Below are 15,055 nucleotides of genomic sequence, written 5' to 3'. Positions count from 1 at the left end.
GAGAGGATGCAGGGAGAAAGCAAATTCTCCATGTCGGGGAAAAAAGTCTTTGATATGGTCTAATCTTTAACACAGGCTCATCCTGTTGAGTTCTTCCTTTTGATCAGGGCTCGCCCTAAGGAATGCATTTTCTTTGGGTTGTTTTGTTGTTGTAACAGTTACTAATTGAGAGACGCTAAAATTGCACTTACAGCAAGAGCAGAGCAGACAGAGAAACCCCTCTACGCTTGCCCTTTTGCAGAGAAACAGCCCATCCAAAAGCGTGGAGGATCCCTGCTGGCTTCTCCCTTTGATCCGGACAGTGTCTGAGGGTGAGAGAGTTTGGAGGGATCAGAACTCAAAAGGCTGAGACGAGCCCAGCGATAGTCATGGGGTTGGAGAGCTGCACAGTGTAGCGAGTACCTAAACACATGCCAGACTTCATCGCCTTTTCCCAGTGGTGCGGGATGAAGATGGAGCCGCTCGGCAGCAACAAGGACCAGTTCCCAGGAGGGTTTAAGTAGGAGGCAGCTGTAGCCCAGCTCTGCCATTCCTTCCTCCTGGTCTTTAGGCACAATGAAAGTTCAGTGACTGCAGGGTTTGGCTGGAGCCATAGCTCTGCCACCCACTCCAGGGAGTAGGATTTCCCCAGCCCTATATCTCAGTGCCGGGAGAGGTGTTTCACCACCTCACCCCACATTACTTGGTCAGAGGCTGACTGGTAACAGCTGCAATTTAGGGGTTTCAGTGTGATGAGTGTGGTATCTGTGCCCCAAATAATTTTGCAAACCAGAGACCGATTTCAACTGAATTTGACCGAGGGGCTGAGCAGTGCATTTCCCAAGCAGAGGGAAATCTTCCGGCCGGCATCTTTACACCCTCGGAGAGTCCCTTATCAGTACACCCAGCCCAGGAAAAGAGACAATACAAGTCACGCAGCTGTGGGACAACTCTCAGACTCTCAGCATCGTTTTTCAAAGGGACACAGGAGTGCAGGGTGGCGGTGGCAGGGCCAGCAGCTGTCTCTGCTTGAGCTGTCTGGGTTGGGGGTTGGCCCTTGCAGGGACCGCAGACACACTGCCCTAGCTGGAATAATCCCACTGTCATCTCAAAGCACCGCTCGGGGGCTATTTCTAGGAGGCCAGAAACCAAACAACAACTGTCTGGACCTGAAAGGCACACCTCGGATTTCATTTCCTTCAGCCTTGACCCCCTCTGCGTGCAGAGTTGCCCTCTTGCTTTTCCTCTTCCCGATGCAATGAACTCACCCCAAACCCAGTCTGCTCAGGTCAGACTTGCCACCAGGCAGCTGAACTTTTTTTAGCTTGCAGGGGATGAAATCACAGCCCATGCATTACCCTGACGTGGAGGCTTGTTTGCTTTATATTTTTGCGGTTGAGTATTTTATAGTCAGGGGATATCTGCTAATCCCGAAGTACAATAACAAAAATCGTATCTTTCATAAATACACGGGGCAGGGATGGGCACGCTCCCAAGCATGTGTGGAGAAAAGAACATTTCAGACATTGTTTCCCTGCACTTGGAGCCTGTCTTTATTTAATGAAGTTAGAAAGCTAGTCAGGATTTGCAAGATCTCCATATAGGTTTATTTCATTAGTATTATTCTTTTTATTATGGGCTGTATTCTGAGGCAGAATATGATTATCTCCCCCCTTCCACCTGTAAATTATTCAACTTCCAATCCTTCCCCTTTCCCAATCTATGCAGATTTGGGTCTGATCAGGGGAACAAAAAGAAACAAGTCAAAGAGCAAAACACCGACCAGCACCTCCTTAATCCAGCAGTTTTGCTGGGGTCTTGGCTAATTGCTGACCTAAGTATCACTTTGGTGGGAACTTTCTGATTTATACTGGACCTTCCCACCAGAGATTAACACCAACACTGGTGTGGACGCAGCTCCCTTGGGAATAGGACCTGGGACCTTTCTGCAGGTGACCTGGTCGAGTCTGTCCCCGTATTGGGTTATGCCTGCAAGAAAGGGTTCCCAATCCCTTAATGATACCCCTTGAATTTCTGTGGGAGTGGGGCCAGGGCTGGGGAACCACTGCCTGCAGCAAACAGAAGGGGTTGAGACCGTTCTACTGCCATTCTACAGTCCCCCTAATGTGCAGCACCTTCTGCAAGGCATTGAGCACTGCTGAAAGGCAGGATCCTCCCATTCCCAAACTGAAGATATTCTGGTCCAAAGCCCTGCAGAAGGCTGGTGGCTTCCCCTCCTCCCCATCCTCCTCCTCCTCCTCCTCCTTCTTCTTCTTCTTCTTCTTCTTCTTCTTCTTCTTCTTCTTATTATTATTATTATTATTATTATTATTATCATCATCATTATTATTCAGAGTAAGTTCTCCAGCGACAAGGGGATTGGGGGCTGCCAGGCTTAGACTGGCAAGAGAAGGAAACAAAGTGAAAACCGAAGGGATCAGCAGAGCATACCGTGGAGCTTTCGGCCAGGAGCAGGACGTGGGGAGGTTTTTCTGCAAGGAGCTCTGGCAGCAGCTTTCGGATAAAATCAGAGTGCTTACATCTTGACTTCCCCCATGCTCTGCTGATGTCAGACCATACTTTTAAAGATCCTTTTGCACACATCTTCTTTTTGAAGCTGTTTGCAGGGCTATCTGGCTCTTGCTTCCCTGGCCCTTGGACCAAAAGGCAGAATTAACCCAAATTTCCCCCCTCACCCTGCCAGATTTCAGGCACAAAGAACTCAATCAACAAGAGAAACTCCCCTCACTGTTTAGGAAGGTGTTAATCATGATATTCCCAGGGAAATGCTTGGGGAGGATTTCTCTGGATTACCAGGGGAGTTGGAGGAGAGCAGGGCTTCACCCAATACTTCAGTCCACATCAAAGACAGCCATCTGTCCCTCTGTCCCTCTCAGCTGTCCCTCAAAAACTCAGGACAGGGATGCTCATCTCTCTATTGACTTTATGTGGCCGGACGCTCATGGCAAGTGCCATGATTTCTGCACAGACACTTTTAACTCTGCAAGGACTCACTCCCGCAGCTGAATTTCCCACCCTGGTTTACAGTTAATGCAGGGACATGCAGCCCGCGTGCTGTGGAGAAGTGATTCAGCTGCCAGCATCCTGCCCCATGAGGTACCGGTGACACAGGCAAGCAAAGAAACCATTTCCCATCCCTACTTCTCCACTCTTGCTTCAAAAAATGCCTTTAAGTATCATCTTTGCTGGCTGACAAAAAGAATAATGGGAGTGACAGCTTCAGATTTATGATGCATCATGCTCTTCCTGATCTCAGCATCACCAGCTCTCAGCTGCAAAGCAACTGGGCTGCAAAAACCCCAGCAATTAGGGCCACGGCTCTCAAGGTTCCAAACTTCTGCCCTCAGACAGATGAACTGTGCCCTGAAGCTGGGAGCGATCAGCTGCCTCAGTCTGCGGGAATCCTCCTGACTCAAAGGCCATGACGGAGCTTTGCTTTGCTCTGCCGGGCGAGTGAAGGAGTGGGTACCACTTTTCACTTCCCCAGGGCTGCCACACAGCCTGCCTCTAAATGAAGTCCTGGCATCCCCATCCTTCTGCAGCTGCCCTCATTGATTTTTGCTTGTTGCTTCTAGGAGAGAGGCGCTTGGTGACTTCTATTGCTCCACCACATCAACTACACTCAGACCTGTTTAGCCCAATATCGAATATATACACGACCCCTCTTATAGTGTAGCAATTGAGGTATTACTGTGCTGAAACATGCAGTCAATACCATACAGTGTTGTTAAGTTTATCTAAAAATCAAGTTAGTTTGGGAAAGAAACAACAACAGCCAAAAAAAATCAGGCTCTAGACACCCTGCAAGTTGTTCCCTGCCTTGCAAGTTGCTGTAGGGTGGGATGACATGGGGTTGACTACCTTATTCTGACTAAGTGGATGCCGGAAGGGACACACAACATCTCCGCGACCCCTGAACTGTTAGGATGACTTTTCAAACCTTCTGGTAACTCCTTCAGCTGTCAATAGTGGGTTTGCAAAGCAAGGGAAGTGTCTGAAACATGCATTTCAACCTGGGCCTAATTAAACAGAATGGGGGTTTTAGTGGCAGGACCCTAAATCGGTACAGGAGGAGACCAGACTTCTGGAAAGGCAAGAGAGCGAATACACTGGTATGTTCCTCCTCTAGTCCTTCGCAGCAATTTTCCCTGCTTTCTTGCCCCTCTGTGATTCTGGCAGAGCTATCCCTGATTTACACCCAAGTCCAGCTCGCCCTGAAGCCGGTGCGTGGGGCACGCGCGGCCACTCCAGCCGTGAGCCCCTGTCCCCTACCCGTGCTGCCCAGCAAATGGCTTGTGATCTTAAAGTGTCTGTTTTGATGGGGATATAATAAATAAAATACCCACTGGGAACATGAGACAGCTGACGCTTGGCTCACTGTCTGGTCCTCTGCACTTTTTAGAGGTACTGGGATGTACTGGAAGAGGGGAGCGAACCAGGATTGGGACATGACATGCACTCTGCAGCCCTCGCTTGTGTTTTCTGGACCCTGAAGTTTGTCAAACTACAGTCCAACTGTTACAAGAACCCGATTTTCACTGGTACCGACAGAGACACCACAACTAGCAGGAATTTTGGTGCTGACCTCGGCGGTGGCAGTGCTGTGCAGCTGGGGGGTAGCAGGTGCTACAGGACCTACTAAGCCCGGTCACGATATGGTCCCAAAGCCATTCGCTGTTACAGAGATGAAAATCTGCCCCCAGAACAGGAGAGAAACCTCAACCATCACTAAAAACTCAGCAAATCTACACACGATCCCCCCAGTTTCCCCAATTTTGGGGGGGCTTTGAAAGGTTTATTTGTCCTTAGAGTTGTGCTAAGATGGGGATGGACTGCAAGAATGATTGTTTTCCGAGAAGCTGTTTCTCCTCGTGTATTAATGAGATGTTTCCTTCCAGCATGATGCCAGACATGTGAGGGAAATACCCCCCACCAAACCCACACAAGGTCCCAATCAGTCGCTACAAAATCCAGGGGACAGGGCCCAGGGTGATGGTCCCTGGAGGGTCAGGGAGGACCCAGCTGGAGCCAGGGTCAGGGGCAGCCCACTGCCTTCCAAACACATCTCCATCCCCTTGGAAAGCAGACAGGGCTTTAGGGGGTGGTCATGCTCTTTTCTATGCCAGAAGGCATTGAGAAATGGCCAGCGGTGGTGGTGATTCCAGGGATGGAGAAAGCAAGGAAAGCACCTGTCAAATATATAATATCTGGTGGCTGGTTCTGGATGACATTTCCCTTCGCTTCTGCAGAAGGGCTCTGAAGACCACTTGGAGTCTGTAGATCTCAGCCCATGCCCCAGCACCACCAGCAAGGCAGTTTTGATAGATTTTAGTCCTTTTTGCTCCCTCTGTAAAGGTATTTTCTCTCGGTGTGTGCAGGAATAGGTGAAAACTGCGCCAGGAAGCAAAGGGTTAATACTACTTCCATGCTCCTGAGCGTAAACTGTCTGCAAACTCTGCACTCCAAGGTCCTCTCCAAATTTAATCCCAAAGAGGAAGGCACTGTTTCACCGAGATTAAGCAGATTTGCAGATTAAGCATATTAAATTAAAATTAAATTTGTCGTCTCGAGGAAGGGGGGTGGATTAAACAAAAAAAAGAAAAAAAGAGGAAAAAAGAAGAAAATGTTGCCCTTTACCCATAGGTGTCTTTTAAGTTATTTCCCAAACGCTTTCCTCAGCCCCCTGTCAAACTGCACACGTTCCTGTCTGGAGGGGTTTAAAAGTGATTCAAACTCTTGGGGAAGCACAGACATTTTAATTTCATCTGGTGCAGTGACTCTTGAGACCAACTGCACACACTATCTGCCAGCGAAGGAAACCATTGGGCTGAAAAGAAAAATAATAAAAAAAAAAAAAAAAAAAAGAAAATCAACCCCAGTGTTCTGCTTTCTAAATCCTTGATACAGCACATTACTCATCAAGGAAACAGCCGCGCGGATCGGTCAAGAACGTGAAGGAAAAAAAAAAAGATTGAGGGACTCACCAGAGCGTAGACTGAACTCAGTACGGAGCAGCAGAGGATCAAACCCAGGCTGTGATAAACCAGATATGATCCCATATCCAAGAGGCTTCTTCCAGCATCCAAGCTCGCTCAGGGAAGTAGGAGGACGAGAGGTCTTCCAGCGCTCCGCTTGCAGATGATTTCTCCTTCTCTTTCCCTCCCACCCCCCCCACCCCCCCTTTTCCAGAATTTGTGTTTGATTGTTTGTTTGTTTCCACAGTTTGTTGGGTTGGTTGGTTGTTTTTTTTTTTAGCCAGAAAGGCACATGACAAGAAAACCCGGTCTTTTGCTTCGTTTTCTCATGGCTGGGGATCTGGGCAGCTCCCGAAATGCAGCCGATGAGCCCATGTGAAGCGGAGCCACTTCGCTCCCTTCAGAGCTCCAGCCCCTGGTGCTGTTTGTTTTCCGTGTGCATCTGTCTCACAGCAGAAAAAATCACATCCATATGTCAAAAACTGCTCTTCTGTTTCCTTTTTATGAGGCAGTGGGAAGTTCAAATAATTTCTTTGTCAAACGCAAACACCCAGAAAAGAGGGAGAGAGAGAGAGAGGGAGGGAGGGAGCGAGGGAGGGAGGGAGAAGGCGAGAGAGGGGTGGAAGGGGTGGGAGATTGGAGAGGGTGGGGGAGGCTTTTAACCACTGCTTTATTTTTAGATCCCGTAATTTTATCTTTTAGGTTTCAGAGGGGTTTGGAAGGAAAAAAAAAAAAAAAGAAAAAAAAGGCTTTTTTTTTTTTTTTTTTTTTACTCGTCTTCTCTTTTCGGCGTGCAAACAAATCGCCAAGTCGAAAGTTAAAAAAAAAAAAAAGCGAAAACTTGGAAATATTTTCACTCGGCAATTACCTTTTCGCAAACAGTGGTACTCGGGGGGGGGGAGGGAGGGGGGGATTTTTGCTTGAATATCCCGGCGCGTTTCAGCTCCACAATAGGTTTATTCTGCCAGCCTTCCAGGTCGCAGTGTGTTTTAGTTACAAATAGGGATTTTTTTCCTTCTCTCTCTCCCCTCTCCGTCTCAAAGGATCTGCAGTTTCAAAAAGCCGATTGAGTACGGCATGAAAGCGTTGGGCTGAGAGATCCCCCCCCACCCCTTTAAGTAGCTTATTTTAGATTTTTTATTATTTTTCTCGCGGCAAAACCACTTTTCACTGACTCTGAGAAAATGTTCTGAAATCCTCATTTTTTATTTTTTTATTTTTTTTAATTTTTTTTTTTTTCCACTCGCGCACCCGCATGGGCACAAAATCCTCCATCCCGTGCCCAGGAGGAGCCTCTCGAAAGCCGAGGAGGGGAGTTTGCAGCCTCCCGGGGCTCCGCTCAGCATCGCCCGGGGCTGGGGGCGGGGGACGGGATGCGCGGAGCCACCGCTGAGCGCCCCGGGGAGAAACAGTCACCGCCGCCCGGAGCCCATCGCTCCTCCGCTTGCTTCCCCCCGCCCCCCCCCCACCCCCCCCACCCCCAACCCCAACCACCACCTTCCCCTGCCTGGATTCCACCACTTTTCGGGAGTTTCAGGGCAGGGATGTTACAACCGGGAGGTTTCATTCATAAAACTACTAGCAAGAAAAAAAAAGAAAAGTTAAAAAAAAATTTAAAAAGCCCCCTCACTCCTCGCAAAACCAAACTCTTGGGGGTTTTATGTTATTCAAAAGCCGAAAGCTGTCTCCAGCAACCATCCCTTTATCAATTTTTCGACGTGGGAGGAGAAGCGAGGAGGGGAGGGGGCTAAAAATCATGACAAGGATGCAACAGGCGGGCAAACACCCGTCTCCGAGTTTAGGGCTGACTCATTGGGAGAACTTTGGAAGAAGTCAAGTAGTGGTGGTTATGCTTTTTTCCTTTTTTTCCTTTTTTTTTTTTTTCTTTCTTTCCTTGCAGAAGTAGGGAATATTTAGGAGCTGAACGGCGGCAAGGAGGAGGGGAAAAAAAATATAAATAAATAAAAAGCCAGCCTCCTCTCTAAGGTCTATCACAGAGCAGACGGTAAAAACATCAAGTTTTCGCAGAGTGGAGCTGTGTGCATTTCTGTTTTATTTTCTGGAGCGAAGAAAAAAAAAAAAAAAAAGAAGAGCGAGAAAGGAAAAAAAAAAGAAAACCCCAAACCTCTACAGTCGGTTTGTTGCTTGCTTTTTTTTTTTGCTTTTTTTTTTTTTTTTTCACAGCCCCATGGCTGTGAATAGGTGCCTTCAGCTAATTTTATGAAAAGGGGCTCTTTCCAAGGCTAAGGTAGAGTAGGGCTTCCTGTAAGAGTGAGAGAGAGAGAGGGGAAAAAAAAAAAAAGAAAAAAAAAGAAAAAAGTTCTGCTCTTGATGCAATCTTTTCCTCCTCCTCCGCCTCCTCCTTCTCCTCTTCCTCCTCTTCTTCTTCTTCTTCTTCTTCTTCTTCTTCCTCCTCCTCCTCCTCCTCCTCCTCCTCCTCCTCCTCCTCCTCCTCCTCCTCCTCCTCCTCCTCCTCCTCCTCCTCCTCCTCCTCCTCCTCTTCTCCCTGCCAGCCCCAGCGGGTGTCCCCAGCTCTGGGGGGAGCGAGGCAGGTATTAATCACCCCCCCCACCTGGACCCCATTGGTTGGTGACTAATGGACTGGGAAGCACGGGGTCACTCCTGCATCCGTCCCACCCCATCCCACCCCCCCCAGTCCCACCCCTGTCCCAGCCCCTTCCCTCCAGCTCCAGGGGACACACGCCTCCAGTTAGGCAGTGCATACTATGGGGCTGGGGGGGGGGAGGAATAGGGAGGGTGAGATGAGGGGAAGGGGGGGGTGCTGGGGGCTGGGGGGTTTAAAACCACCCCCCCAACCCCCCCCATTTGGAGGCTAATCCCAAATCTGTTTTTCAAGCTTTTGCATAAAAGATATTTATTGGGGAGAAGGGGGTCAAGAACGATGCGGGGGGCGGGTGTTGGTTGGTTCTTTGGGGAAGCCCTGGGCAGGTATTTCCACCTCTGCTGGGGTTTGTTTCATGGGGTCTGACCCATTCCACTCGCCTGAGGTGGGGGGGTGGTGGTGGGGGGCTGGGGGTGGGACAGCCCCTGTCCCCAGGGGAGCCCAGCATCTGTGTGTGTTTAAGTATGGGGCAGACTGAGCAAATATGTACTCAGGGCTCTATAGTCTTTCTGAGAAGGAGGAAGAAAAAAAAAAAAAGAAAGAAACCCACTGCAAAGTTTTCAGGGGCCCCATCGTAGCTCCCTCGATGGTTTTTATTTCTAGGAGAGAGGGGAGAAGGAGGGGAAAACCTCATATATTAAAATGCCCCCACCTCCTGCCGCTACTGGGAGTGGTGATGTAAGTAAACCAGGATCCCATATGGTTTAGGGGATGGTCACATCCAGGCCTTGCCCCCCTGCTCTGTATCCTGCTGGGTGTGGGACTGGACCAGGGATGCCTCTGGGATGATATTTCTCCCCCAAATCATTTAATGATTAAAGGCAGCTATTATTGAACTGCTGAAGCTGCACAAGAAGGAAATTATTCCCTCCAGCCCCAGTTTAAAGCTTGCCGAAGAAGCACAGTCGGGGAATCTTACTGGCCGTGTCTCACTCTCGTGGCTTCCAAGACTATGAAGGATGTTTTCCTGGATCCTCTTTATCCACAAGCAAAATAATCTCACACCTCAGGACTCCCTAGACCCAAAGTCAACCCGGGTATAATAGTCAAGGCATGCTTCATTTCTCCCTGCCTGTTCCCTTCTGGGAGGATGGGAAGTGCAAGGGCTGGAGTTATTCTTCAGACGGATGAGCATTAGATGTGCTGCAGCGAAGTGTAAAGGTGGGGTTCCCCCTCCTCCCAATTTCTCAAAACACAAGGGAGGACAGAGAAGGTGCTGCCCCACAACCCCATCTCTCTCTCAGAAGCAGACATAAGAATGAATCTAAAGTGTAGTTGACAGCTCAGCGTCACTCATGTAGGTTTTTGCCACTGCTGCAGATGAGTTCAGGTCCACTGGAGAGGTCTCCTTGGATGCCACCCTGCTCATCTCGTCACCTTTTCTATCCTCTAGGCAGGGCAGGAATGCAGGACAGAGCTGAAGAGCAGCACTGTACGGGTGGTTGGTACAGATGTCCTCTAAAGTCAGAGCAAATCACGTCCAGGGACTCCCAGTACCAGAAGTGAGCATCTTTACCATTCATGTGACCCCAAAACAACCTTCCCAGCTCTTTTCCCCACATAAAAAGGGACCCTGTCTGGACTCAGGAGGTGCAGATAATATCAGGCCCTGCAATCTGAGGCCCTGCCATCCTTGGAAATTGTGATTTATGCAAGGTTAGATGACAAACAGCTCTACTGCTCAAGTTTATTTTTGAGCAGGTGCTTCAGAAAAATGTTTTTGTCATCTCCCATCATCCCCAAACACAGTCTATGCTCTCTGCCTTGGTTACAAGAGGATCCTTTCTCTCTCTACAGACTTTTGAAGCTGAGATGGATTATTCTGCATGTCCAGATGCCTGGTTTGGTTTGGGATGATGCATGCGAGTGTGTGAGGTTCCTGCTTGGAAGTTTTCCCATTGGAGGACTCCGTTCTCCTTAGCAGATCCGTCCCAGGTTTATATTCCTATCAAGGCAAAGGTAATTTGGACACCTAAGTTTTGTTTTGTTTTTCTTTCAGATTGTATCCATGAACGTGTGTATAACGAACCAAGAAGGAATGCGGCACTAAAAGAAGCCTTTGTAATGTTGCTATTTTAAGGACACCCTTGGGGATAGCACGGGTTGAAATGAGTTTCTCCAACATCTTACAACAAATCCCTCCAAATGTTTAGATCCTTCTACTGATGTAAAAGAGCATCCAAAATTTTTCCGGCATTTTGGCCACAAATGATCACTATTGGGAATCGTCTTCATACTGTAGCTAAGCTTTACACTGCGTAATAGTAAACCTCTCCTCTCCCTGGGTTGTTTTCTTCCCAGCTGGGTGAATGTTTCCCTTCTGCAGGAGCTGAAATCCCATCCTGGATAAAAAGCCTCCTGTCCTTTCTCTCCTGGGTCACTCCGGTTCAGCGCAACATCACGACTTACGTCAGCCAAAGCCATTGATCGGGGAGGGAAAGGTCTGAAAAGATGGTGCTGGCAGCCACGCTGCAAAATTCCCTCGTTGTGTAAGAAGTCGGTCCAATGGCCAAGTGTTGTGGAGGGTGAGGTGGCCTTTCCTGCTCTATTCCCACTTGGCTATGGCTTGTGTTTTGTATGCAAAAGTCAAGGCCAAAATATACAAGAAGGACCTTTGGTTAAATTATGTTTGTGCATCAGGCCAAGTGGCCATCGTGGATTTCTGGCCTCAGTCGCTGTGTGTTTTGTATGTGGTGCAAAGAAGAGAGTTTTGATGTCACCACTTTCTTTTAAGAAGAGAAGAGAGGAGAAGGGAAGGGAAGGGAAGGGAAGGGAAGGGAAGGGAAGGGAAGGGAAGGGAAGGGAAGGGAAGGGAAGGGAAGAGAAGGGAAGAGAAGAGAAGAGAAGAGAAGAGAAGAGAAGAGAAGAGAAGAGAAGAGAAGAGAAGAGAAGAGAAGAGAAGAGAAGAGAAGAGAAGAGAAGAGAAGAGAAGAGAAGAAGGCCTGATACTGTGCTATTTGTACAAGGCTGAAGTCATAACTCTAGGCTGAGATGCCTGTGAAAGCCCTGCATGATGGCTTCTTTGTTGGCTCGTAAGGGAAATATCTGCGCTGGGTCTTATGGACAAAATCCAAGGTGAAAATCTCTGTCAAAGCAAAATTAAAAGACATATGAGGGTCCTGAGGGTATGTCATGAGCCCTTCCATAGTTTACTTCTTGGTGCCTCAGTTTACCTGTGATGTAGTGTTACCGAAGTTGACAGCCTGTATTTGTATTGCCAGTGGAGGTCAGGACCTCCACATCTTTGCTGTCAAACAACTCTGTGACCCGGATGAGACTGTCCTGCTTCAAAGCTCCTGCTCCTTATGCCTTGGATAGTCTTACCTGGAGATCTGCCTTGTGGGAAAGGAAGGGCAAGGCTGGATGTTCAGCCCAAAAACCAGTCGCTCAGTTGAAGTCTCCTTGCAGGGGGACAGGGGCTTTCACATCACCAGTAAGGAGGTGTGAGAAAAGAGGTGGAATAGAGGAAGCTGTCAAAGAGGAGTTTGTGGAGACGGACTCAAGAACAGGGACACCTAAGAGGTGCCACAATACATTGAAAACACTGTTAGAGATGTTCTCACTCAGTAGCTTCCCGATCAAACACAGACCCAATTTGCTAAACTGAAGAAGGGGGATGGTATTTTATGCAACAGTTACCGCTGCAGATGCAATTTTTGGCCTCACATCAGACCAAACGTGCATCTGCCCATCATTATCACCAGTGTAAATGATGCCGTCAGATGAAGTGAGACAAATTTTGGGGCTTTTTTTGTCAAGCAGAAAGGAATCCGTCTGAATATCAGGATGGGTAGGCTGTTAGACCTCAGTAGGTCTCAGTCCTGCTCTCTCCTACTGCTCCACTCACAACCTTTCAGACAGTCACCACTGCTCTCAGCCTTCAGAGTGGGGTTTCCCTGAGAGATCTTCTCCAGAAAGCCAACCCATCTTGATATCAAGGCTTCCAGGGATGGTAGATTACATCCGCACTGTCCTTCCCTTGAAACACAGGGGCAACCATTGGTTAGTCACCCAAAATGTAGGAAAAACAGCCCCCTTTTTGTCTAAGCTGTGGTTTGGTTGCTGCTCCTTACTCTGACTTTCTCCATCAGCACCTAGCACCCAAGGAACAGGACTGCCCTCCAAGTGAGTACCAGGACAAGGAAAATACACTTGTTTTTCTCATATAGCCTAAGTGAACAACCATTGAGTCCTCATGAAGAGCTGGAGGTGAGAGTCTATACTGTTAAAATACTTCCTAGAGCGATATTTTGGTTTTCAGCAGTTTTCTTTTTTGCTTTTTTTTGATTCCTTCTAAACCCTGCCTCCCTGCCTCCATATGATAGGAAATCAACCTAAGCAAAAATATTAATCTTGGTGAAAAAAAGGGGTTTAGGTATAGGAGAAATATAAAAATAAATTTTAAAAAGAACTTTTATCTGCAAAGGTTTTTTATCTCTCTAGGTAGTAGTACATAGGACCCCTTGTGATCAAAAAAAGTGTGGCCAGCAGGTTGAGGGAGGGGATTCTGCCCCTGTACTCCACTCTGCTGAGACCCCACCTGGAGTACTGCGTCCAACTCTGGAACCCCTAACATAAGAAGGACATGGGCCTGTTGGAGCTGGGCCGAGGAGGCCACGGAGATCTGCAGGGTCTAGAGCCCCTCTGCTGTGAGGACAGGCTGAGAGAGTTGGGGGTGTTCAAGCTGGAGAAGAGAAGGCTCCGGGGAGAAATTAAAGCCCCTTCCAGTCCCTAAAGGAGCTCCAGAAAAGCAGGGAAGGGACTCCGGACCAAGGAGGGGAACCATAGGATGAGGGGGAACAGTTTTAAACTGAAAGAGGGGAGATTTAGATTAGATATTAAGAAGAAATGTTTTACACTGAGGGTGGTGAGCCCCTGGCCCAGGTTGCCCAGAGAAGTTGTGACTGCCCCACCTCTGGAGGTGTTCAAGGCCAGGTTGAATGGGGCTTGGAGCAACCTGGTCTGGTGGGAGGTGTCCCTGCTCATGGCAGGGGGTTGGAACAAGAAGATCTTTAAGGTCCCTTCCAACTGAAACTGTTCTATGGTTCTATGATTCTATGAATAAAAGACATAGGTGGACTAAAGAGACTGTACACCTCTTCTAACATGTTGTAGTAATGGCTTACAAGGTGCCACAGCAGCCACATCCATCTTCTTTCAGGCCTGTGTCCTTTCTTGAGCTATTCCAGGGACTACAAACATGCTAAAAGCTTTATGTGCTGTAATCAGGAGGACCATGAGATGGGACAAAAGTCTTATGAACCTACAGTTCATGGGATGAGGCATCTATGTTGACTTCCACCTATCAGCTTTGTTCTCAGTGGTAACTCCTTCCAGTTGGAAATGTATACCTGAGACCTTGAATATGTCCAGTCAACAGGGTACTTCTCTCTGTGTATATGTATTTGGGGCAGACTTGGGAGGTGGTGCACACAGCCACCGGCAGCTGGAGTGGTGAGAGAGGAGATTTCTGGGTCATGCCTTGGCGTTCTGGTCTGAGTAGCTGGGATTGAGTCATATCCATGGGGCTGGGGGCTCTGAGTGAGAAGATGCAGAAAGTGTGTCAGCAGGAGGATCACAGGGCTGAAACTCGTTTGTGAGAAGGTGGAGACGAGGCACGTGGGCTGGAGGGCTTGGTTTAAGGCAGAGAAAGGAGTGTTGGAGGTGAAGAAGAGCTCTCCCCTGACAACAGTCAGATCCAGAGGTATTTTCTATCTTAAGCAGGCCAGGTGAATAACAGTTGGGCTAGCAAAGAAACAAGCAACAGAGACTGTAGCCAGTGGCTTGAGACAGTGACCTTCAGCCGAAACAAAGCTGTACTCTTCAATTTTTCATTATGAAACAGGTTTGATTCATAAGCTTTTGTGAGCACTTCCATGCAACAGGACCGAAGGCATGCAGGTAGGTCATGGATCATCTTCCTAAGCGATGGCCTTGGCCTCCATTTGGTTGCATTTTTGGAATGATGAGGGGATATGGGTGCCTGTCTCCCAACCTCTCCTCTTCTATGTATCCCTGGAAATGCCAGCCTTTGGTGAACTCCAGGTGAGCAGAAGGAACAGATTGGATCTGAATCCTGGGCTCTTCTCTTACTCGTCTTCTGTTGCTCTCCTTGCTGTAGATCTGACCTGTTATGAGCCCAGGTGGACATGGGCAGGATGAAGATCAGAGTCTGGCCTCTGGATTGGGTAGGACTGGGAAATGCAGCTCTAACTTGCACTGTCTTGTGTCGATGCCTCAGTCTTTGGGTTGGGCAGAAGTCATCAGCATTCAGCACTGTCTGTTTTGCTTCTTCACTTGTCTGCTGTGAGGAGAAACTGGTGAGTGGGTGAGCACAAGAAGGAACAGGGTGAGCATTGCAACTCCTCTCATTACCATTGAGGTTTCCCCCATGCCAGTGACTGATTTGCCTTTCAGGTCATTCACCACGGCTTTATCTTCTTTGCAGAGCAGCAAG

At 48.4% G+C, this 15,055-nt stretch overlaps 1 protein-coding gene across 2 annotated transcripts in view; it reads right to left on the bottom strand.

Annotated features, from left to right (window-relative positions):
• PTH1R (parathyroid hormone 1 receptor) overlaps positions 1 to 6,151 on the bottom strand; it is a 133,729-nt gene extending 127,578 nt beyond the window's left edge. The window contains exon 1 of one of the 2 annotated variants that reach the window (XM_054190342.1): positions 5,985 to 6,151. In XM_054190342.1, coding sequence (XP_054046317.1) covers positions 5,985 to 6,059 — 75 coding nt within the window. In that variant the 5' untranslated portion in view covers positions 6,060 to 6,151. The remainder of the gene's footprint in view (positions 1 to 5,984) is intronic. The other variant, XM_054190343.1, reaches the window with a different exon arrangement.
• Between the last annotated feature and the right edge of the window lie 8,904 nt (positions 6,152 to 15,055).

Source organism: Rissa tridactyla, chromosome 2, assembly GCF_028500815.1.
Source record: "Rissa tridactyla isolate bRisTri1 chromosome 2, bRisTri1.patW.cur.20221130, whole genome shotgun sequence".
Classification (NCBI taxonomy): domain Eukaryota; kingdom Metazoa; phylum Chordata; class Aves; order Charadriiformes; family Laridae; genus Rissa; species Rissa tridactyla.
Note: the sequence above shows the minus strand (reverse complement) of the source record. Positions and strands in the feature narration are given on the sequence as shown.